General features: G+C 55.5%; 1 protein-coding gene across 1 annotated transcript in view; it reads right to left on the reverse strand.

Annotated features, from left to right (window-relative positions):
• Positions 1 to 2,251: 2,251 nt before the first annotated feature.
• The window catches only part of TPST2 (tyrosylprotein sulfotransferase 2), a 43,031-nt gene continuing 20,276 nt past the window's right edge, over positions 2,252 to 25,006 (reverse strand). The window contains exons 2-6 of the mRNA XM_028528626.2: positions 13,562 to 14,467; positions 10,547 to 10,745; positions 7,854 to 7,904; positions 4,934 to 4,982; positions 2,252 to 2,519 (exon numbers count right to left, since the gene is read on the reverse strand). Coding sequence (XP_028384427.1) covers positions 4,941 to 4,982; positions 7,854 to 7,904; positions 10,547 to 10,745; positions 13,562 to 14,403 — 1,134 coding nt within the window. The 5' untranslated portion in view covers positions 14,404 to 14,467 and the 3' untranslated portion in view covers positions 2,252 to 2,519; positions 4,934 to 4,940. The remainder of the gene's footprint in view (positions 2,520 to 4,933; positions 4,983 to 7,853; positions 7,905 to 10,546; positions 10,746 to 13,561; positions 14,468 to 25,006) is intronic.

Consider the following 25,006-nt stretch of genomic DNA (forward strand, 5'->3'; position numbering starts at 1 on the left):
GATGACCTAGGTTTTGTGGGGGGGGCAGAATCACTGTAATTTCAAAGACAGGTCTTTATTTTGCACCCTAATTGAACAGAGGGAACATTTGATAAAGACATACATTTAACCGAAGAGAGGGAAGACTTGATGAATTCATTGGTTATCTGATGACCTGCAGGTAAGGTTGATCGTTTTTTTTATGACTGTGGCTGCTACTATTTTCCACAGCTGGCCACCTGTCTGCCACCTCTCAAGCTCTTCTGCTTTGTGGTCTCGCCACGCCGACATCAAGAGGAGCCCGTTTCTCTACGCTCTCGAACGTGGGCGAGGCCTGTGATGGCTGTGACAAACGAGGGTGAGTGGCACTGGGCCGGTTCCAGGCACCGCCCTGAACTGGCCAGCGGTTGTGCCGCTTCCAGCCTCTTGCAGCACTTGCTCTGGGGAGAAACCAGCTGCCGTAACAGAAATCTGACGATCCTGGGACCGCCGTGCCACGAGGAAGCCCAAGCAAGACGTGTGGAGAGGCCACATGGTAAAGACGCCCAGCAAAAGCCTCTGATGCTCTGACCACCCCGGCCCACGGCCAGACCTGCCAATGAAGGAGCCTCCCGTTGGCATGAGTCCCAGCCGCCCCCTGGCTGCGAGAACTGCCCTGCACACTCCCGTTAACTCCCAGAGCTGAGATTTTGCAATAAGTGGTGTTGGGTCACTAAGTTTTGGGGCTGGTTGGTTTTGTAGCAAAAAAAACAAAGTGGAACAATGAACGGGGCTGGATGTCTTCTACTTCCCGGCGAGTGTTAACGGTGAGCTTCCTGTGTTCACAACCATCCGCTGCCCAGCCCGACGCACTTCCTCAAGGCAAGGAGAGACGAGAGTTGTTTTGCACCACGGGTTCATCACGTCGCAAGCACCCCTGCTCACGTCACCCATCAGCCCCCCCTAACAAACCCGGGAAGTTGAACTTCCCTCTTTTGCAAATGAAGAAATGAAGGCTCGAGTCACTCCTCTGCTAAATTGGCCCAACTCCAAAATCCGCGCCGCAAACCCCTGAGTCACTTCCTTCCCAAAGCTTCACTATTACCACCTTTAAAGATGCAAAACTGGCCCTGGACGGGTGGCTCAGTTGGCTGGAGCGTCACCTTGATGCGCCAAGGTTGTAGGTCTGACCCCTGGTCAGGGTGCCCACAAGAGTCCACCAATGAGTGCACTGATAGGTGGAGAAACTGGTTGATGTTTCTCTCTCTCTCTCTAAAATCGACAAACGAAAATTAAAAAAAAAAAAATAGATGAAGAACTGTTCTGAGCCCTGTTGTGCTCTTAGCCTTTGGGAGCTGAGCAGTAAAAGGTTCATGCAGCAGGCTTAGAGAGTTCAAGGCCGGCACAGGCCAAAGAAAGGATGGGCCCCCAAACAACTCCAGGCGATCTCCTCTAAGCTCCCGGAATATTCTGTCCAATAAGAGCCCCTCAGAATACCTGGAACCATAAACCGCAGCAGGCCAGACAGTCTGTGTTGGCGAGGTGACTTGCAGTGGGGACCCTGGATCATGCTCTATCCTGTGACCCCTGCAAGGGCTGGGGACTAAGTCACTGAGGTTAGTCATGTGGTTGCCCTGCGCCTACGTGACTGCTGCCTAATACACAGTGCCGGACACCGAGGCCCAGGTGAGCTCTCCCGGGTGGCAACGCTGGGCACACAGGGTCACACAGCACTGCCAGGGCAGTGATGCGCATCCGAAAGACTCCGGAAGCTCACACCTGGGCTCTCCTGGACTCCGCCCCACGGGCCTTTGCCGATTCCAATCTGTATCCTTTCGCTGCAATAAACCATAAACTCGGGTCTAATGGCTTTTCTGAGTTCTGTGAGTCCTTCGGGCAAATCACTGAACCTGAGCTGGTGCCCCTGGGGACCCCGACCCAGGCTGGAGCCGTGCCTGGCATGGACCCTCCCTCCAGCCTTCGCCCGCCACCCATCCACCTGACCAGATTCAAGCTGCGGAAACAGGACCCGTGTGCTCTGTGAAGTAAGGCACAGACAGACGACCCCTCTTCACTGTAGTCAACAATATATTTTTTCTTTGTGAAATTGAGAACTAAGGAAGAATCAAAGAAAGCCTCATATATTAAATTTTTAAATAGATTCTTTGAATTCAAAAATAAGAGTCAATAGCAGAGGCACAGGCTGTGGGCCTTGTCCTGGCCAACGAAGCCACCGAGGCGGTCCTGCGAGGGGGGGCGGGGGGGTGGCCAAGTTCCCGCCTTTCTTAAAAAAAAAAAAAAAAGTTCTCAAGGGGAAAAATATAAAATACTTAAGTTTCAAAGGCCTGACTACTTCCACACTCTTCGTTTTCCATCCCAGAGTATCCGAAGGCAGAGTGTTTCAGGAAGAGTCCTCCAGGGTCCAGGCTTTGCAAACAGAAGCAAATACATTCCTCGTGAGCAGTCCCGTAACAGCAAGCAATATGCTTGGATTCGAGGTCCGATTTCCACTCCAGCGCAGAGTTTCTGCCCTTCCTGGCAACAGAGCCACTCGCAGAGATCTGAAAGTCGGGGAGAAAGGCATGTTAGGCCCAGAGTAACAGCTCCGAAATAGACCTTTCATGTTCGTGTGTGTGACTGCAGGATGCGTGGGCTTCACCTATTCACATGAGATGCGAGGGTATCGCTCTGCATCCCGGACGGCCAGAGAGAATTTAAATTACATTTCTTGGCCACCTCCTCACATCTCCACCTGCACTCCCCTGACCTCACAGATACACTGTTCTTATTTATGGAGAGCCAGTGGCCACGATGGCGTGGCAAAGGCCAATGAACATGGTGGGGGGGGGAGGGTTAGCATTTCCAGGCCAATGCTTTACTGTAACAGGGAATGAATGTGCTGTACTACTTATACTGGCCTGACTAGCCAACGAATAGAACCAAAAGGAGAATGTACTCACGAAGTAAGCTTACAAAAGAATTCATGTAAAGCGACCCATGTTGCTCTTAGTAAAGGTTAAACCCAGCTTGTTACTCAAACCTGACTTTTCTCTCAAAGCTAGAGCCTATATGTTAAAAGCATTTTTGTTTTGTTTTGTTTTGCTTTGTTTTGACTGTACTTTGCCACTCAGCAGTTTCCACTGCTGTGTGAACCTAGGAAGCAGCCCGACCTCAGGACCCCAGGTCCTTCCCAGGAGCTGGGAAGTCAGATGGCACCACAAGGACGCTGACCGCAGAGGTGTGTACAGGGACCAGCAAGGATGCTGCCCGTATGACTATAGTCCCCTCCCCGCCCCCCAATTCTTTGATTCTGCTTCCCCTCTCCTCCCTGATAACCCCCCCGCCTGCACTGAGATGTTAAGATGGGCTTTGGGACAAGAGTCTCCCATCTCCTCAGGTGGCGGGCGCTTGAAGAAACCCCTTTCCTTCTCATCAGCACCTGTCTCACGAGTCTGGCTTTCGCTGCAGCTGGCAGCAGAACCTGTGTTTGGTTACAACTCCAGGAATTAACTAACGTGTCCTGTACGCAGAATCTCATTGTAACAGTAAAGCAACAAATATCTGACTTTTGGTACAGAGAACATTCAGAATTCTAATAAATTGGTAGAAACAGAGCAAGGAAAATAAGAGGAAGAGAAAAACATGGAGAAAACCTGTTTTCCATATGAGGGTTCTTTTCTCTGGAATTAAATAGAACTCCAGGATCTTAACACAATTTAAGATGGGGACCCTGGTGGCCCTGGCTGGGTCAGTCAGTTGGTCACAGAGTTGTCCCCATATGCCAAGGCTGTGGGTTCAATCCCCAAGCAGGGCACATATAAAAATCAGCCAGTGAATGCATAAATAAGTGGAACAACAAATCGATATTTCTCTCTCCCCCCTTCAAAAATCAATTTATAAAAAAATGTGCTCCCTCCTAAGATGGGAACCGTGGTAAATGATAGGGACTGAGTGTCCCCAGCCCTGCAGGCTGGTGCAAAGTGGATTTTGTTTTTAAGATGAAAAAATCTGATTATTTAAAAATGAGGAGACTAAAACTAAAGTTTGGGCTAGAAGCTCTCTCTCCATTTAAAAGACATGGGGAAATACCCGTGCATGTCAGTGACCTTGAACCTGATCAGGGAGGCTGAGGTGCATGGGGAAGGGAGCTCAGTCACTGGACCCCACTGCCCGGGTCCACAGCAGGGCCCAGCACTACCCACCCCGCTCGCCCCCCGGTCGGCTCACTTTATCTCCCGACCACCCTTGGTGTGGAAAAGGGAGGCTGAGTCGAGTCAAACCTGAAGTGAGTTCTGAAATCTCTGGCTTCAGTTCAACTCCAAGTTCAGAACCCATTCCACTACCGCTTAGCAAAACACGGATGGACACATGCGCACTTAAAATTGACTGTTAAAGGCAAACCCTGGGGGAGAGGACTCTGGGGGATAAGTCTGCCATTTGGTGACTGTCTGCCTCGGGCGGGTCGAAGCCCTCCTCTGGGCTTGGGTCTTCTGTGAAATGGGACGGTTGTGCCGCCCGCCTCTCAGGGAGGCTGAGGGTTAAATGGGCACACGGAGACGCTTGGCCCAACGCTGCAGGGGTTATTCTTAGACCAGAACTGCTTGTGGCTATTATCGGAACATTAATTGCTTTGGGCCAAACCAGCGGCTGTTTATAGAAGCTGGACTAGCAGACGGCATTCTGTGCAAAAAACGGTTGTAGAATCCCCCATCATGCTGGTCCTCAGTGCACCCCCCCAGTGCCAGACAAACCGTTTCCTCCTTGGCTCGGCAGTGATCCCTGCCCCCAGCCCCGTCCAGGGCTGGCAGACCGGCCTTGCTTCTATGAATAGCTCCCCGGTCTGTCACCATGGAAACCTCCCAAGGGCTAGGTCAGGCCACCTTGGGGGCACTCCTCCCCGGGGAGGCTCTGGAAGAACAAGCTTTTCAGAAAAGTGGCCCCTGGGCTCAGAAGCGGGTCCCCGGCGAGGGCCTACCTGGAAATCATGAGCTTCCCAAGGGGGAGGAGGTGCTGTTCTGGTTCACCTGGAAAAGACGACACACAGAGGAAGGGGTCATGGCCAGGTCGGGGTGCCAGGGTCTCACTGCCCTGGGGTTCACCCCTCAGCATCACAGTCAGGCACATACACACTCACCCATCGAATATCCACTGCACACCTACTACGTGCCAGGTGCTGGGGTACGTGAACCTGACAGACCCAATCCTGTGCTCGTGTAGCTCACATTCTGAGGGGGAGAGAGACCGTCAAGCACATGCACAGGGAAGACGGTGTCAGCCCCGGGCAGCACAATGGGCTGACAACAGAAGGGACCGCCGCTGGGGCGAATGCACACAGGTGCCCAGGGCAGGCCGCTCAGGGGACACCCTTTAGGCTGCAGTGCGTGGAAAACCTCCGGTCTTTGTCCGGGTTTTGGGCACACGGCTCCTGAAACCCTTGGAACCTCCGAGCATCTTCTGTGCGCTAATGAGATGACTACCGCTGGGGGACCCAAGGGAGTATTGGGGCAGGGGGCTGATCACCAGAAAGACCCACGCATGATTGAAGGGTTGGGAATTCCAGCCCCATGCCCCCCAGCCTCTGGGCAGGGCAGAGGGGCTGGAGATTGAGTTACTAACAGACGGTCAGTGACTGAACCAACCACGCCTACTTTGGGAAGCCTCCGCAGCAGTCCCTCGGTGACGGGTTCAGACCTCCCGGGTCGGTGAGCACACACAGGTGCTGGCAGGCTGGTGCACCTGGGACGGGCATGCACGCTCCGCCCCTTCCCCAGCACCTTGCCCTGTGCATCTCCTCCGCCTGGCTGTTCCTAAATTGTATTCTTTATAATAAACCCATAATCTAGGAAGCATAGTATTCTCCCGACTCCTGTGAGTTGTTCCAGAGAATTACCAAACCTGAGGAGTAAGGGGTGCAGGAAACCCCAAGTGTGTAGCTGTCTAGGCAGAAATGTGGGTATCCTGCATACCCCACTGCAGCTGGCCTCTGAGGTGGGGGCAGCCTCAGGGGATAGGGCCCTCAGACTGCAGGGTCAGAGGTTGTCTCTGAGCGTCGGGGCCGGAACCGAACTCAGCACCCAGGTGGCGTCCAGAGAACTGGTTGTTACTGTTTGAAAACACCCCATAAGCAAAGCTCTCCAAGATGAAAATGAGTCCAGCCACGCAGAGCTCGGGGTGGAAAAGCATCCCCGGCAGAGGGAACAGCCAAGACCTGGAAGGGGGAGGGGGTCTGGAGCCTAGGGAGCAAGTATACACTTTTGCATTAGTTGCAATTCTAGTGTGTGAGCTGCTTTGTCTTGCTGGGTAATGCTTCCCCATGTTTTCGGTTTCACAATGACCATTTTGGACGGCCACTATGGTGCTATACAATGCCACGTGCCACCGTTTACGTAACTATGGCCCTACGGGCACTTCCAGTGTTTGCAATATCCTGACGGAAGTGGTGGGGAGGGTCGAGGAGGGGAGGAGGGCGTGCAGGGTGGCTCTCCTGGTGAGGAGCGCTGAGGATGACGGCAGAGCACATGCCATCCCTTCACACTGTGTTCCTTACAGAGTGAAAAACAGCCGGGGCCAGCCAGATATCTCGAACACACCCTACCGTGCAGGGGGCCAGAAAGTGGTCCAACTCTTTTGTGAAACAATTGTAGCCTTGTTGTTCGTCACAGAAATATTTGGACCCTTCCACCCACTGATTCTGCTCCTTAAAAATGTATTCTAAGGAGATGAGTCAAGAGAGCCCCACCCCGAACCCCTTGCCAAACAGGAGAGAGGCAAGACTAGGGTGCTGCGCACACAACATCATTCCAGATAAAATGTAAATGGCCTCAGGCAACAGCTAAGTAACTGGCGGCACGTAAAAACACTGCCTTCCAGAGAGGACTGCATAGCCACCCAAGATGGCAAGTGCGAAACCCACTGTTTTACAGACAGAGCAGCTCATACACTGGAATCACGGTGAACTTGAAAGTGCCTGTTTGGGCGGGCAAAGAGAGGCGACGGGCAGAAATGAAGAGAGTTTGTGACTGCGGCTCACTCCTCTCAGCCCTGCCTCTGTTTGCTTCTTGCTACATCACTGCTTTGGTTAATAAAACAGGCATGACGTGAGTGCTAACTAATTCTGGCAACACGATTTCACAGCGGCAAGCGACGGGCCTTGGATACCCACAACGGGAGTGTGGGCCCCTCCCCAAAGAAGGGAGGTGTGCACAAAAGCCGAGTCCCCGGGCAATCGGACTCCTTGACTTCGGTCATTAAACAAGGGACTGGCGCAGGGTGGCCCGCCCTTTATTTGCCATATCAAACAAAACACACACACATTGCAAGGATGGACACTGGCACCGCCACTTCACTCACAAGGGAGTGCCGTACCACCAGGAGGGCTGCTGTGATGGCCATCCAGGGGCAGCTCTTGACACGACCTGTGGACCACCTCCCAGGGACGGGGGACATCCCCGACGTGGGAGCCGCACAGCCGAGGGGATGTGGGCGGGGCGCAGGAGCGCATGCGCGTCGACGTCGCATAGATGCCCGCACTGCCTGACCCTCACCGTTCTCCTTCCTCGGTAGGCTGATGAAAATTTAGCGCTGGGTTGTGTTTGGGAACTGCTGCTTTAAATAAAACTGAATGTAAGGCTAAAGACAGAAAGATGCCACCAAGTCCCCTCCAATTGCATTTAAGCCAGGAGACCAGGTGAAGGGAGGGGCCCAGGCAGTGGGCAGCGGAGACCAGCCCTGGCTGGTTAGATGCTTAGATGACCTCTGGTCGGACCCCCACCCACCAGCTTTTCTGGTGGGGAAGCTGCCCCCCACAGGAGAGAAGCAAAGTGCACAAGGTCGTGCAGCTAGCTAGTGGCGCCACCGGGGAAACAGAATCCAGAATGCCCCTGGGGGGTTCTAACCTGAAAATATCCTTTCAGACTGGCTGGTGTTTTATAGTCCCCTTTCAAGACCTGAGAAAAAGAAAAACAAAATCACTCTCATGGAAATGGTCAAAAAATAAAATTTAGTTCATTACCTCCACCCCCATCCACCCTCCCACCTACCCATCCATCCTCTTATCTATCCCTCCATCCACTTATCCATCCATCCATCCATCCATCACCCTCCCTCCCTCCCTTCCTTCCCTCCTCCCACCCACCTAACAAATATTTATTGAGCTCCTCTTATTCCAAGCATTATCTAAAATCGGGGGGTTCAACATTAACCAGACAACTAAAATTCTCGGTTTCCAGGAGCTTCCACGTCTCAGGGGTAGCCAGGCGATCCACACGTCACAGCAAACACAAATAAGGAAGAGCGTATCAAAACACTGACGTGCTACAGAGAGTAAAACAAGCGATGTGGTCAGGGGTGAAGGGGCAGCTTGTCTCTAGTGGTGCTCAAAAAGGGCCTCTCGGAGCAGGTGACCTTTGAGCTGCGACCTGGGTGACAAAGAAGCCCGGCCAGGCTGCGCGGAAGGGGAAGCATTCCCGGCAGAGGACGGGCGGGGACGAAGGCCCAGAGGCGGGCAGCAGATTCCTGGCTCTCGCCGTCTCGCAGCACAAAGGCCAGTACAGACCGGCGCCATCCAGAATGCCATATGAACCAACTGTGCAATTTAAAATTTAGTAGCCACAGTTTTTTAAAACAAATTTTAAAAAGTGAATCAGCTAAAATTAATTCTAGTTATACCTTTCATGTAACCCAACAGATCTAAAATGTCCACATAAGATGTAATGAAAGTAAAAACGACCAATGGGAAATTGCGCATTTTTTCCGGACGGGAACTTCAAAACTCAGTGTGTACTTGACCCTCACGGCAGCTCTACCTTTGAACCAGTCACAGGTCGGTGGCCGTGCCAGGTCAGGAGGCGGTGGCTGTAATGGGCGACACAGGCACAGGCGACTTCACTGACACTGGGGTCCTTTCCGTCACAGAGTTTACTGCACCCCAGGATCCATTACAGGAACACGGAGGGCACACGCATGCGCACACACAAGGCTTTCGACAAGGGAACTTAACTTTGCAGTGACATCAAACCCCTGTAGGGACTGAACGACTGTGTGGCACTCGCAGAGACGGCGGGACCCCCCGGCAGGAGACCTCTTGGAAGAAAACTGGGAACACCTTCCATGTCAAACACACAACACGGCTGCAGGAGCCCAGCTTAATCATCGGCACGCATTGGAATTTTTTATGCAACACGCAGGGTCAGGCCTTGCTCCGGGAGCTTCTGACCCCCACGTTGGGAAAGACAGGGTCTCCCCACCTTGTAAAGAGACCTCAGAGGAGCCGCTGCTGGGCCTCGGGCTGGGAACCCGCGGTGAAGGGGGGCCTTGTCCTGCACCCCCGCCCCCACCGCTGCTTCGGAGAAGCACCCCGGGGGCGGGGGGCTGGATGTCAAAGTCATTTCAGGAAGATTTCTGCTCCTTTCTAACCAAGTTAATTAATTTTTTTATTGTGAAATATAGCCTACGTACAGAAAAGTATATAAAACACCTAAGTACAGTGGAATGAATAATAACTATTGTTCAAAAAATAAACACATGACAATCAGTATTGATCCTAAAAATGGTCAAATAAAACACACCCAGGCTGCAAACAGCCACACTGTCTCTGTGGTCTGGGTGTCTGCACTGGGTCTCTGCAAACCTCCACAAATAGACGTTTGCAAAGTGCACCGATGTCGTGGGAAAGAGGAAGCAGAGGCCCAAAGATGGGCATGTGCTGCCCCCAGCACGGAGGGCTGGCAAACCCTCTCTGCGACAACCAGAGCTCGCCCACCCTGGGAAGGTGTTCAAGGCTCATCAGCACCGGACGGGGTCTTTCTCCTTGAGTCCACGGAAGGAGTCAAGGAGACCTGAGAGAGGAACGACTTTCTCCCTTCGAGATGCAACACCAGGACCATGGCAGCGTGTGTTTAAAAGGCTGAGCGCAGCTTCGGTGCAGACTCCGGGGGCGGCTGGTGGGGCCCCTCCTCTGGCCCGGGTCCCATCCTCACATATTTCCTCTGGCTTAGTGCCCATAAGGAAGTCAGAACACGGCACCCAAAGAAAACTAGAAGCTGTGACAGCAACATGTAAATAAGAACACGAACTTGTGAACTTTCGTTGATCCAGAATTAGCCTACTTGTTTTACGCTTTCGAAACATCTCTTCGAAGTCGTTTTCCTTGACCACCTTAACTAAGGGGGATTTAAAAAGTAATTCAAGCTGTCCTTCACTCATGCTTGTCTGAGAAATCCACATTAAAAACCTTATGGGGAAATAAAGGGACCAAGAGTTTATTTATGCCCAGCGTCAACAAAGACTCGAAGTGCTTTAATACACAGACAAAAAAAAACAGCCAGAGAAATAGGTGGAAAAGGGTAAGAAAGTGTAGAGAAATAAAGCAAAATCAGTGCACAGATGGGCCTGTGAGTTAGATTCGAAGAGGTAAGAGATAAGTCGGCTTTGAGCTTCCTTGTGGTCTAAGCAAAAAGGGAAATACGAGCAGCCACACGATTCACCCTGGCCATGACTCAGGCATCAAGAGACTGATTTTTCTGATAGCCGGGGCTCACACCCCTGCCAGGGCCCAAGAGCACGCCCCCCTGTGTGCACACGCACTCACCCGGTGCGTGTTGTTGATCACGATGGGGTCCGGGTTGCCGTAGTTGGGAGGGTTCGCGTAGGGGTCATATCCAAGCCGAGCCAGCATGGGCGCGATCTGGGCCATGTCCCTCACCACGTCCCCAGGGATGTGACCCGTCCACTTGGAGAGCGCTTCCAGGTTCACAGGCTTGATGACCTGGTCTGTGGATCGCTCGATCCTGGAGAGAGAGGACAGGCTGGAAGGCACCCGGGCAGGCTCCCTGCTCTGTCACTCTGGGGCAGCAGCAGGGACTGGGGGACCGGGCCCCCAGCCAGCTCGGCCTGCAGCAACTGCAGTCGTCACCTGGCATCGCCCCACCCCCTCTGTGCAGTGGGGGCAACAGCGTGTGATGGGAAGTCAGAGGACAGTGCTAGGCAGCGAACACCGGTGGTGCTTAAATCCTGCCTTATCGATGTCTCTGACCTTTTACAAATAACCTTTTACTCATGTGACAGAGATGCATATTTTGTTCGTGAGAAATAATTATCGAACACTAATGGTGGGACTAACAGTCCCTCTGGTTACCACTCCCAGCCCGTCGGCTCCCTACAGAGACCCAGTCTCGGCATTCTGGAGCACAACCTTCCAGTTCCTTCTCTGTAATTTAAATAGTAGAGCGGCTAAGAGCTGACTCAGCAGCCAGAGTGTCTGGGGCCAAATGCCAGCTGTACCAACACCAGCTGTGTGGTCTTGGGAGAGTTACTACTCCTCTCTGGGCCTCAGTTTCCGCCTCCGTGAATGGGAACAATGACAGTATCCACATTATTGGTTGGGGTGTTATTGGGGGTAAGTAAGTTAATAATAGAAGAGTATATAGTACATTGGTGTCGGCTGTCTCTCTCTCCTTTCCTCCCCCACCCCCACACAGAAAATCTATAATTTTGCCCATAGTTTCTGAAACAGAAATTATATGCTATATGTATTGGTTACTGTTTTTTTTCTATTTAACGCATTCTTCCTTCCAGCTGTGCAACATCCCTGCACAGCTGCTTCTTCCATTCCCGGACACCGAGGCTGTTTTCAGCTCTGCGCTGTAACAACGGACAACCATCACCTTCCGTGTGCTTCCTTCCTGGCCCCTGGACCTGGCGTACCCAGCCGTCTGGCTCATGGCGATCCGACCGGGTACACTCCAGGGGCCTTGCAGGATGCATGGGCTTTTTCTAGCTGCTCCCATCCCAACTAAGAGATAACTTGGGGGAAAAAACAGAAACAAAAAGGAGGACAGGACCGGGAGTGAGGCCTGGGGAGGGGGCAAGGGTGTGGACAGGTGGGAAGAGCATGGACTTGGAGTCTGCAGACCTGGATTTAAATCCCAACGCCGGCCAATGTGTCAAAACTCTCCAATACATGCATAGGCTCTGCCACAACCCTCGTATCTCCAGGACGGAAATAACACAGATGCAGCTCAGAACGTGAATGGGAGCAAAGCTCCATATGAAGCAATAAAACTAGAAATAACCCACGAATAGGAAGTGGTGACAGAACAGAGCGATGCACACAGTGGAATGCTGCGCAGCCATCCAAAATGACGGGCGGAGGAGCACTCGGGGCCACGGGGGAGCGGACCCAAATACAGAGGGTCACAGAGGAATACCGTCGGTAGGGCTCCGGCTTGGTCAGTGGCCCCCGACCAAGGACCAGAAGGCTATACATCAAAATCTGGGTGGTGGGATTATGGGTTTTGTTTCTTGTTTTGTGTATTTCTTCTACTTCCCTACAATAAAGATGCGTTTCTAAGCCCTGGCTGGCATAGCTCAGTGGATTGAGCGCGGGCTGCGAACCAAAGTGTCGCAGGTTCGATTCCAGTCAGGGTACATGCCTGGGTTGCAGGCCACAGCCTCCAGCAACCGCACATTGATGTTTCTCTCTCTCCCTATCTCCTTCCCTTCCTTCTCTAAAAATAAATAAAATATATTAAAAAAAAAAAAAAAGATGCGTTTCTTTGGTAATCTGGTGTTTTGTCACGAGGATTTACAAAATCCCAGCTATAGCACCTCCTCACCAGGGTGACTCGCCCTGCTGGGATCAGGAGCTCTTGGGGATGGAGCCTGGAGGGACCCAGCCATGAAGGAAACCGGGAGGCGGGGCCCAGGAGGGCCCCCTTTCACTGGGGTCTCCAGGGTGCCCTGGCCCGATCAGGACAGAGACAGGGGGCTGGTTCCCTCTCATCCTGCCCTGTGCCCGTGCTCCGGGTCTGAGCAGAGGCTGAGGCTCGGCCTCCCGAAGGAGGAGGGCAGACAGCTTGGGGCAGAAGGAGGGAGGACGAGGCTGAGCACACACACCCCGGAGTCCAACAGGCCTGGGCCCAGACCCCAGCTCCACACGTGGCTGGCTGCGTGGCCTGAGGCCAATAGCTTCTCCTCTCGGAGATTCAGTCTCTCATCTGCGAAAAGGGGATAAGCGAGCTCCTAGGTCTTCAGGTTGCTGTGGGCATTAAAAGAACAATGTTTGCTGGGGGCTTCACTCAGTGCCTGCCACGCAGCAGGCACTTACTATTGGGCAGTGATGGTGAGGAAGGTGAGTGTTCCAGTAAAACAGTGTCAACACTAACAATGACAATAATAGTAGCCCCGGACCTGTGTTACCCTGTTTGGTACTCACAGGTGTCTAGTATCTGTAAGGCAGACAGATTAGAGCCCTGTCTTACAGATGAGGAAACGGAGGCACAGAGAGGTCTCGAGTCACTCATTCAAGTCACACAGCTGGGACGGGGCAGAGCTGGGACTCAAACCCAGACAGCCTGGTTCCAGAATCTGTGTCCTCAACCTGTGCTCACTAAAGCCTTCCTATGAAGCACATTCAAGGCTGGCCAATTCTGTCAGAAAAGAGAAGGGAGACTGCCCCATTTTTTTGGACAATGAAGCTGAGTACAGAGAGCTACAGTGCTTTGGTCAATGCCGCACAGCTCAGAGACAAGGAGCCCATCTTCCCACCGAGGGCCTCCCACCCCGGGCCCAGGGATCTGGGCGGACCGTCAGGGGCCCCACGCACCTGGACAAGGAGACGCCGCCTGGCTTGCCGATGAGGTCCTCGTGGTGCAGGACGGCGTCGCTCCAGGCGATGCCGAGGAAGTCAAGGATGAGCTTGAGGGAGCGCCGCGGGTGCAGCACCAGCTGCTCGTAGTACACCGGAAGGCACTTGTCCCTGCCCACCTCCATGCACTGGGAGTACATCACCTCGATGGCCTTGTTCCACTTGGTGAGGCAGTCGCGGTAGCTGCTGAGGTCGAAGCCTGCGATGGTGACCTTCCGAGTGATCATGGAGTGCACCGAGGCCCGGCCGTCCCGCACCATCAGCAGGAACTTGGAATTGGGGAACAGGCGCGACAGGTAGACGGAGGACTTGAGCGTGAAGGGGTCCTTGTTGCAGAGCACGCGGGCCGGCTCGCCGTGCTTGGCGATCACCTCCAGGATGAAGGCCTGCATGGCGGCGTCCAGTACCTCGTCCGTCACGCCCGCCTCGTCCAGCCGCTGCTTCTCCTTGCTGGACTTGGACCAGGCCTGGCGCATGGCCAGCACTCGGGGGATGATGCGGGTCTCCTCGCCGCAGCGCACCTCGGGGTGGGCGTCCAGCATGGCGCGCATCAGCGTGGTGCCGCTGCGGGGCACGCCGCCCACAAAGATGAGCGGCATGGCCTTGCCGTAGCGGTACTCCTCGTGGTCCATGCCCATCATCACCAGGTCCTCCTGCTCCGGCCGCATGGTGCGCCGGCGGCTCTGCAGGCCCGCCAGCACTGCCCGGCACTCCAGCATCTGCTGCCCCAGCTGGACCGCCAGGACCAGGGCCAGGGCACAGCCGGCTACCAGCAGCGCCCTCCGCACCGACAGGCGCATGCTGGGCCTGGGGTGGGGGGCCTGCTTTAGCAACAGGTCAGCGGGAGGCCCACCGGGCTCACATCTGGGGAGAGAGGGACAGGGGTGGTCAGGGAGGCCTGCCAGCTGCTGACCCTTTGCAATACAGACCCCGATGACAACAAACGTGAGGATGGTGACCGTCACAGCAGACCAGGCTGGGCACGTCACCTACGTGGTCTCATCAGGTCCTCCAACCACCCTACAGGTAAGTGCTATCGTCACCCCGTAGGGAGCCTGAGAGACTGAGTTCAAATCCCTTCTTACCACCTCCTCAACCACTCGATGCCTCAGTTTCCTCACCTGATCTGTGGAGGGAGGAATTATTTTTAAACTGATCATTGAAACATGGACTAGACAAGCTGTGGCAATCAATAATGCCCCGGAACATCCAGTCCAGCCACACACCCTTCCCGACAGAGTTTTGGCCTGTTTTGTGCATGGCTGTCTCCCAGTGCCGATGGCACCTGGCGCTTAGTAGGTGTGCAGCACGTGTTTACGGATGCCCCTTGGGTGACTGAGCAGGGCCTGGCACTGACTAACTGCTGTGAAATGATCACTGTGGAGGTTGCTCACGGGCCCCCCGCGGGGCGGCAGCCAAGTTGGGGTCCAGAGTGGGGCCCAGGCCGGCCGGCCGGCCCCGGTCTGCTCTGAATGAACACGCTCCGCCTCTGCACGAGACGCTTTTCAGGAGAAGGTACGGAATCCCCTGGTCTGGGCTGCTTCCAGAATCCCCATCCACTCACTCTTCATTCAATAAATGCTTACGAAACTCAAAACGGTGCCAGCACTGTGTTCAGAACTGGGGACAGGAGAGCCGATGAGACTGCCAGGCCTCTGGCCTCCAGGAGCTTATGTCCTGGCAGGGGATGCAAATGGCACGCCAGCTATGGCTGGACTGTGGTAACGGCTTGCAAAGAAATCAGCCAGACACCGTGGGAGGGATGGAGTAGGGAACGGAGGAGGGAGGGCAGGCAGGGAGGGCCTCCCGGAGGAGGTGACAAACAAGCCAAGACCTGGAGGAGAAGGAGCCAGCCATGTGAAGATGTGTGGGAAGGGTGCTCCAGGAAGATGAAACAGGGTGCAAAGACCCCAAGATGGGAGAGGTGTGGGGTGTTCAAGAACCTGAAAGGAGGCTTCTGGGGTCGGGGAGGGGTGGAGGGGGAAGATGGGGGTGCTGCCAGGCAGACCCTCTGGGAAAAGGGGTGGCCCTGGAAAGAGGGCCTGCAGGTGAGAGGATGCAGGTGGAGAGGTGAGTCTGGAGGCTCATGCTGGTGTCCCGGAACTGGGGTGGGGCTGATGTGGGAATGGGGGGAGGGCATAACTTAGAACATGAACTATAACCCTGACCCTGTGCTCCTCACACACCGGCCCCCCTCCTGCCCCACCACTTCCCCGGGGCACTGCACCAAAGATGACCAGATTTCAGCGGCAATTCCTCAGGTAGGGGTTGGAAGAGCAGGGCCCACCCAGCCCATCCGCTCCATCTCTGGTCACCTCCAGGGACAGATCTGCCCTCCTCCCCAGTTTACCCGCAAGACCCTTTGACTTTGCAACCGAAGCCAATACAGGACATGCAGACTCGGACGCTGGGCACTCAGCCAACCTCCATCCACACCAGCCCCTCTCTGCCTGGCCCCTGCCATGTTTCTGAGACTCTGTGTCCTCTCCCATCTCTCTCCAGAATCAAAGCCAGGGCTTGAGGTTTCTGAGCATTCAAAGAATCAGGCAGACCTGGGTTCAAATCCCAGCTCTGCCACTTCCTATGTAGCTGTGTGAGCTTGGGCAACAGACTTTACCTCTCTGAGCCTCATCTGTAAAATGGGTCTAAGGGTGTCGACATCAAAGATTAATAATGAACATTAGATGACCCCCCCCCAAGTAGTTAAGAATGTGCTTAGTACACAGGAAGCATTAGACGGAATATCAGCAGTTTCTACCATGATAATTGGTCATTCATTTATTCTAACATTTAATGAGCACCTACTGTGTGCCAGGAATTGGGCTATGGAGCTAAGAGACACAACACAGTCTCAGCCCCCCAAGGCCACGCATGCCATGGACCGGCACCTGGGAGGGGTGGCGCGTTCTACGGCGTGGGTGAGGGAAGGCTTCCTGCGGGAGGCAGCCCTTGTGCTGGGTTCTGAGCAGTGAGCAGGTGAGGTTCTGAACAGCCAGGTAGAGAAGAGAGAGAAGAGTGTTCCTGGCAAAGGGGCCAGCCAGTGCCAAGTCCCACACGACTGGGGAGCCGCCGGCAGCTTGGGGAGCAGTACAGGGTCCGGAGGGAGAGAAGTGGGGAGACAGCATTCCCCTTTGGACATCTGGGTCAGCTGACACCACCACAGGACCTTTCCACCCCTAAGGGCACTGCCTGCCTGGTGCCCTTCGGCCCACAGCAAATGGAAAATAAACACCCAGGTCCTGGGCCTGGGGTGGAAACACCTGAGAGGCCCTAGCATTTCCTGGCCACGTGGCTTTGGGAGAGTCACTTCCTTCATCAAAGCCACAGTTTCCTCCCCTGCACAGAGGGGTGGGTCCACTGACCTCAAAGGTGCTCAGAGGGTTCTAGAAGGGACCGACAAAGCAAGGATGGGTCTCCCTCTGGGGTCACTGGCCCCTGAACATCAGAAACTGGCCGGGGACCCTCTCCCCAGAAACTTGCTACTGATAATCTTGGGGCTCACAGGTGCCCTAAATTCAGGCTCTGAGGTGGGGAGTCTAATTCCGGGGCTACTGTTGGCGGGGGGCAGGGCAGAAGAGGACGCACAGCCACTCAGGAGTCCCAGAGGGTCCTTCTGCTTCTCCAGGTGCTCACTGAAATTCTCTACTTCCACCAGAGACTAGAGTTGTGCAGATTATTATTGTTACTTCAGTGTCAATACCCCTGGGGAACTGTCCATCACACTTTAGTTTGAATTAGCATAACCCCCCTTTCTTCCCGACACTTAGTGGGGAGTGAGAACTGAGATCTGAGGGAGCAGAGGCCAATGGCAGGGGCGGGGCGAGGATGCAGAGAAGGGGAGAAAAGGCGGTAATCTGGGAAAGATCTTTCCAGAAAGGGAAGGTAGAGTGGGCACATCACTGTGCACCCAGTAGTCCCCTTCTCCTGGCGATACCTTCCACGACCACCCCCCGTGCATGCCTGAAACTGCAGGTGGTCCCAGGCACAGCATATGCTGTGTTTCTCCTATCCGTACACACCTGTGCAAAGTGTAAACTACTCTTGCACTTTGGGCCATTACGTAGTACAGTCAGGGTTCCGTGAACACAAGCACCGGGAGAGTGAGACGCTCGTCTCTGACAGCCGAGAGGGCTGCTGGCGGGCGGGGAGCGCACACGGCTGGAGACGCCGGACAGAGGGAAGGCTCACGTCCCAGGTGGGGCTGCGAGAGACTTCGTCACACCACTCGGAATGGTGCACCCTTTAACACTTAGGAATTGCTTATTTCTGGAACTTTTCATTTAATATTTTTGGGCCACAGGTAACTGAAATCACAAAAAGGGAAACCAGGGATCGGGGGCCACTATTATCCTTTCAAGCCTCTTTGGGGTTAGATGTGATCTGGATGCTAAAGGCCGGGGGGAAACTCCTGGGAGAAGGGACAGACGGAATAAGAAAAATGTCATCAATTCGCCAGCTTTGCGTAAGACTGGTCCCTCATGCGGCAACAGCACTTTGAAACAAAGCCCCCGGGTTTTGTGTTTTCACACGTGTTGAGCACGGACTGTGCTAGAGCTTTCTCCACGTGTCATCCAGGAGGTCCCCTCTGACCTCTGGGGCCAGCATGCCTCACCCCAGCAGCTCAGCGAGAGGAAGCAACCTGCCCAAGGTCCCACGGCCGGGGGACCAGGCCAAGGACAGGCCCCAGCAAGAGGCCCGTCGCTGCCACCAGGGGAAAACAGCTCACAGCAGGCGGGTCAGACGTGAGCAGAAGACAGCCAAGACCTGAAGGGCGGCTAGAGGAGCAAAAGCAGGGTGACCTGACAATGGCGACCCATGACACAGAAGTCAGCCTCCTGGGCACCCAGAGCCACTCCTGGAGGGGCCCGAGGGTGTGGCCCAGGCACCTGGGCCCGCCCTCCACCCATCACCCCACAGGCCTCCGTGGAGGGAGGCGTCCTGGCGTCCTGGCAGTGGCGAGGGAGGGTGAGAGCCTCTGACTCGAGGCCCTCCAGCTCCGGGCTCAAATGCCCCTTCTGCCTCTTGCCAGCTGGTGCCTGGGCGAGGAACTCCATTATTCCGAACGTCCGTTCCCCTCTCCAAAAATAAAAAGGAGTAAGAATAACCTTTTCCCAGGGAGCTCTCAGGAGGTTCGGGGAACTCATGTGTGAAGTGCTGAGCAAGGACCATCGAGCGCTGGTAAAAGGGGGTGCAGAGGGTCTGGGGTCCGGCTCTGTCCGGGAGGCTTGCTGGGGCATCCAGTGATGGAGGCCGGGGGTGTGCAGGTGACCGCGCCCAGAGGCTCCGGGGGACTCCGGCTGCACTCGCCTCTCCCGGGCACTCTCAGCCCTGGACTCCAGCCCCCGGGACCACTCACCAAGGCCGTCTTCCCGCTGGCCCCTGCAGAGCAGAGGAGATGTGCATCGGGGGTGGGTGCCCCGGACAGGGCCTGGGACCCTGAGAGGAGCCCAGTGGGGCATGACTTGGGGGGGAAGTGCTCGGGGGGACAAGGTGCAGCACAGGGCGGGATCCTCCCGGCCCAAGGTGTCACAGCTGGGAGTCTGACCCCTCCCGGCCTACAGGGAATGAAGCTCTCAGGGTGTGAGCCGAGAACCTGAGCTGGGGTGCCACCGCATCAGGGTGCCCCAGGTCTCTGTGTACCCATTTTACTGACAGTGCAACTGAGGTCCAAGAAGGGAAACCACTGGGCAGAATCGCATGCCAAGTCTGAGGCCCAACTTCTACCCTCTGGGTCTGCCATTCCAGGAGGCAAGGGTGGTTAAGAGTGAGGCTTGGAGTCGGACGACTCCCTGACTACGCAGTCTGTCTCTCCTCTGAGCCTTGGTTTTCCGCTTCTGTAAAACGGGCTGCGGGGAGGTTTCCATAAGAAAACAGCAGGTGCTCGGAAATCGCAGCTGTTATTTCCTTGGAGCCACGACGGAGACAAACTGGGTGCAGTTCCCTGTCCTCTCTCCCTGCCTGGCCCCTGATTTCTCACTTCTGTACAGTTTTTTCCGATCCTTAAATACCAGCCCAATTAGTGCCTCTCAGCCCAGATGGCGAAGGTTCCCAGGTGCACCCACCGCCGCCGGCCCCCACCTTCCTGGCCCCAGAACAACACACAGGCCTGGCACCCCGGGGGCAGGGGTGGCCAGTGAGGGCGGGCCTGCCTCTGGGAACAAACACAAACAATCAGGGACCAAGCACTTGAAGCTCTTCCAGAAGGAGGCGGCGGGAGGGAGGGAGATGGCTCGGGCCCAGCTGCCTTCAGGGTGCCCTTGAGATGCCAGGGAGCCGGGGAGGCCGGCTAGTCAGGCAGCCCCCTCGGCCGAGGGGTCCTGCCACGGCCAAGGCACAGGGCTGTCAGAGCCTCCAGCCCCTTAAAGCTGTGCGTCCAAAGCCGAGCACTAGCCACTTGCATTTCAAGTAAGTACAATGAAGAAACACATTTAAAGGAAGTACAATGAAGAAACACTTACATTTAAATAAGTACAATGAAAGGAAATTTAAAATTCAGCTTCTCATTTGTGCTGGCCACGGGTCACGTGCCCAGGGTCCACGTGGTGGCCAGTGGCCCCTGGACTGGACAGTGCAGACCCAGCATGGGAGCAGCAAATGGTGGCACTCAGGCCACAGCCGCCCCTGGACCCACGTCTGTGTGGCCTAGGAGCTAAGGATGGCTTCTCGATTATTTTTCAGGGAAAGAGGAGGAGAAGGGTGGGGAGGGAAGAAGGTGGAGGGGAGGGGAGAGAAGAAAGAAAAGCAACGACGAAAACTCTGTGCGCGGCACAAACCCTGAAATACCGGCGAGCCGGGCATTCCCGGAGGGTCTGAGGGCCCTGGGCTGGGACCCTCGCCATGGTCTGCACAGAGTTCTGCTGGACGGCTCGACGTCGGAGACAAGGGAGAGGCATGGGGGTGAGGGGCGGGGATGGGGGGAGGTCAATGAGCCCTCTTTGTCTTACAGAAGAAGCACAAGCCTTTATTATGCTCCACTGTATACATAACGCCAGGCCAAGGGCTTCCCATGCTCCTCCCCATTTTATCCTCACAACAGCCCGGCGGTGGGTGGGTGGGTGAGAGACCCGTTCTCTGATTCACGGATGAAGAAGGCCCAAGTGTGTGCCGGGCGAGCAAGCCTCGGCCAGAAAGCGGACACCAAATCAACCAAACTCACCGGCGAATACCAGCCGCAGGTGAAAAAAGACAAGAAGGAAGCAGACTCAAAATGCCACCGGGGCTGGCACGGCGGCGGCAGGCGATCTTTCTCCCGAAAACAAACTTTCTCGGTGTTGTCATTTCGCCTTTCCATATAGTAATAAAATGAGAAGTATTTTGAAAAATTACAGCCGGGGGCCAGACGCCTTGGGCTCACATCCCAGCTCCCCCAGCTACTGACTGTGTGCCCTCGGTCGGTCGCTTACCCTGTCTGGGCCTCAGTTTCCCGTCTGCACCACGGAGATGCGGGCAGCGCACAGGGGGCACTGGGCCCTTGGAGTGCGGCCGGGTGCTGGGAGCCGTGACCAAGTCAGGACGTGTCAGAGCAGCGCCCGGTGCGCAGGGCGCACTATTTACATGCTGGCTTTCGTTTTCTAGTGCCATCCTCTGCGGAAACTGTTAACAGTTTTTTCCACTGATTAGAGAGAGAGAGAACGAGAGAGAGAGAGAGAGAGACACCAATTTGTTGTTCCACTCACTTACCCAGTCACTGGTTGACTCTCATATGTGCCCTGACCGGGGATTAAACCCACAACCTAGAGCCTCGAAGACACGCTCTGACCCACTGAGCTACCTGGCCAGGGCTCTGCGGAAACTTCTAAGGCGGGGATTTTTGTTTCCGTCTGACAGGTTGAGGAAACTAAAGCCAGAAGCCCCACACCTAGGGAGCGGAGAGGCCAGTCTCCAAGTCTGGCTCCGCTGGCCCCCCGGCGATCTCTGCGGCGTCACGTCACGGCGGCTCGTAAACACGCGTGCAGCAGGGAGGACGGCAGGGAGTTTGCTCACGCGTCCCACCGACCCATGGGCTGCCCTGGTAGGGAGGGGGGAAAGAGGCGGCTGTTCAATCTTCAAGACCCCTTTAGGCCCAGGTTCATGCATTCCACAAGTGCTTCCTGAGAGCCTACTACGTGCCAGGCACTGATCAAGACGCTAGGACACAGCAAGAGCGACAGACAGAGGGCCCAGCCCCCCTGGAGCTGACAGTCTCGCAGGAAGAACACATCCAGCGTGTGAGACAGTGATTACACCTGTGACAGATGTGCGGAGGGAAATGCCCGCGGTGGGAGACACAGCCGTGCCATGGAAGGTCAGAGAACGAGGTAACAGTCACACTGACACCTCACTGACTTGGGTCCAACTCACCTGAACTTTCTAATTCAGCGTGACTTCTCCAAGCTCAGCAGATCAAAGGTTCCCGAGACACGGGAGCGGGGCTGGAGCACAGGCCACCAGCTGAGGTGGCAGGTCATCGCACTTACAGGGTGGCCTTGGAGCAGTAGCCAGTGCCCATGCGCCTGAGTTCAGCTATCTGTCCTGCAAGCCCTCCCTGTGGGAACCAGCTCCCAAACATTCCGTTGCCATAGCTACGACCTCCACCACTGGGCCCCACCGCCCTCACCATCCCAAGCCCCCGCCCTCAGGGGCAGAGTTGGACAGACCAGGGCTCTCTGGCAGGGCCCCTGGGAATCGGAGACCTCTGACCCACTCTGGAAGGAAGCCAGCCCAGAAAAGCCTACCAGATTCCACGGGCGAGAGGAAGAGGAAAACAGTAATTCCGAGGTGCTGGCTGAGGCTGGAGCATACAAGTGCTAGGGGTGGTTCGACAGGGGGGAAAGAGAAGACAGGCTGGCGCGCTGCCTTAAAAACAAGCTCCACTTACTGGGCACTGCTGGGGGGGGGCACTGAGCTGAGGATTCCCAACACACCACTGACTTCTGTCTTCGCAAACACTCCCCCCAGTCACCCCATCTCACGCTCCCTTATTAACCACCCACTAACAGGGGCTCAGACGGGGGGCGGGTCGCCTGCCCAAGGCCACACAGCTGGTAAGCTTGGGAGCCTTGTCCTTCTCTCTCCATAGCCCGTGCTCCTCCTCAATCCAGGATCTCTCCTTCCTGACTTGCTTTGCATTTTTTCCCTAAAACGGTCAAAGCAGGACCACCCCCCATGCTGCCCACCTCCCCCTTGGGACCCAGTTCAACACAAGCTGGGGGCGGGAGGCGATGAGGGCAGGGGTCACATTTCGGCTCCCCCACTCAGAGGCTGGGTCTCCTGGGTGACTCTGGGGCTCTCTGAGCCTCGCTGTTCCCATCTGAGAAATGGGAATAACACCCGCAGGAAAGAGTCGGGAGGAGCTCCACAACTCCCATCCAGCCTGGCACGGAGTGAACATGCAAAACTGTCAGCACTGAAGACTGTCAGCCCTGTCATCGCAGCACAGGGACGGAGACCGGAAGGGACACGCACCCCGAGAACCGAGCGGCCTGGCGAGGTGGGTTAGCCCAGGGCCCGACAGCCAATGGCTTCCGCCAGGTGGTCGGTTGGTGGTCGCTGGCCTCCTGCAGGAACTCCACGCTGTCTCTGCAGCATGAGCGCAACCCTAGGCAACACGTCCAGGAGTGCAGGTGGCGGCATTCCAGGAAAGCCTCCTCACAAAACCAGGCCGCCAGCGTGGTGTGCCCCGTAGGCCAGAGTCCGCCAACCCCTGGCCCTGTGCTGGCAGAACCCAGACAAGCCCACGAAATGCAAATGCAGTGAGTTTCGATGAAACTGGGGTATGTTTCAGTTTGGGGCCCCATCTCAACAGGGCCGGCCTTTGGTGGGTGAGAGAAAACTGTACAACTCAGGAAAACAAAGGACTGATGTTTTAAAAACAGCAGCACGCGCACGCCCACAGAGTCACCCAGCATCTGGTCTGGCATCAAGGAAAGACTTAAGGCAGAGACCCGGGTGCACCCGGCACTTTCATACACGCTTGGCCTCTAACAACAGCCCCGGGGGCAGGCACTGCGTTAGTCCCCTCTGACAGGGGGGAGCTGACACTCAGAGAGTGGGAGTGCTCAGCCCGAGGTCACACAGCTGGGAACTGACTGAGTCTGAACCGGAACCTAGGCCTGTGGGGTGCCAGAACCCAAGCTCCTAACCAGCCCCCCAGTTCCCTGCCCTGCCCATTACACAGATGGGGAAGCTATTTGTCCAAGGTCAAGCTCAGGGTGGCGACCAGGTCTAACCCCGGGCCCCCAACTCCCAGCCCTGCCTCTAGCGCCTGGCACAGCCCTTGCTGCCTGCTTGGGGACATGTGGGACCCCTGTCTGGTGCACAATGCAAATAGGGGAGGCCCGGAGTGGGTGTCTAGGGCCAGGGATTCCTGCACCTGCTACACACACACACACAGGACCCTGCCTCTGGACATGGGGGTGAGCACTGGAGTGGGAGCCCACACACCTGGCTTTGAGTCCTGGTTCTGCTGATTCCTAGCCACAATGCCCTGGGAGATAGAGGGGACAAGAAGGTGTTACATGATTTCTTTGTGCCTCAGTTTTCTCATCTGTGAAATGGGGACACTAAGAGCAGCAGCGAGGATTAAATACAGGAACCGATACACAGCACTGGGAGCAGAGCTTTGTTAGTATATCAATGTTATTTCTTCCTTTACGGTGTTTTCAAACCCACAAGTGCATCAGAATCTCCTGAAATTGCTAAAGGACACATCCCTGGATCCCACCCCCAAATATTCTGATTGGAAGTTACGAGGGAGGCCCAGGGATCTACATTACCAAGTGTGGTCCCCTCGCCCTGCTCTACAGAATGCTGCTTGGGACCCTGCTGTCAGTGCGCCAGGGCTCCTGCCTGGGCACCCACCCAGGTCAGGCACGGGGAGTGCAATGCTCACGGAGAACGGGGTGGACTCCAGGATGGGTGACATGCAGCTGGCATGGGAGCCCCTATCCGGGCATGCCAGAGCGGCCCAGTGCCACCCTCTATGGATGGACAGACAGACAGACACCACTGCTGATCCCCCCAAACACCCACAAGGGAGAAAGCTCCCCTCAGACCAGGCCACAAACATGAAACCCGACCAGGGGGGTGGCAGCCCACATCTGCAGCGGTGCGGGGTGGCATCAGGCCTCACACACAGGTCTCATCAGTCCTGTGACTCTTTTTGTGCCGTGGGCCCTTCTGACCATCTGGTGAGACCTACGGGCCCAGAAGAGTGTCACTAAATGGAACAAAATGCAGAGGACTGTAATGACACCAACTACCGCACAGTAAAATCTGGCTGAGAACACAGATAAAAGAATGCTGTGACACGGTAACCCATGTGGCCCTTTATTGCAGCGACAGATAACAAGGTGAGGACTACGATTTGCATGTGCGAATGAGAAGAGGTGTCTGCAGCAACCGAAACGCGATACCAACACATGT

Source organism: Phyllostomus discolor, chromosome 13 (assembly GCF_004126475.2).
Source record: "Phyllostomus discolor isolate MPI-MPIP mPhyDis1 chromosome 13, mPhyDis1.pri.v3, whole genome shotgun sequence".
NCBI lineage: Eukaryota > Metazoa > Chordata > Mammalia > Chiroptera > Phyllostomidae > Phyllostomus > Phyllostomus discolor.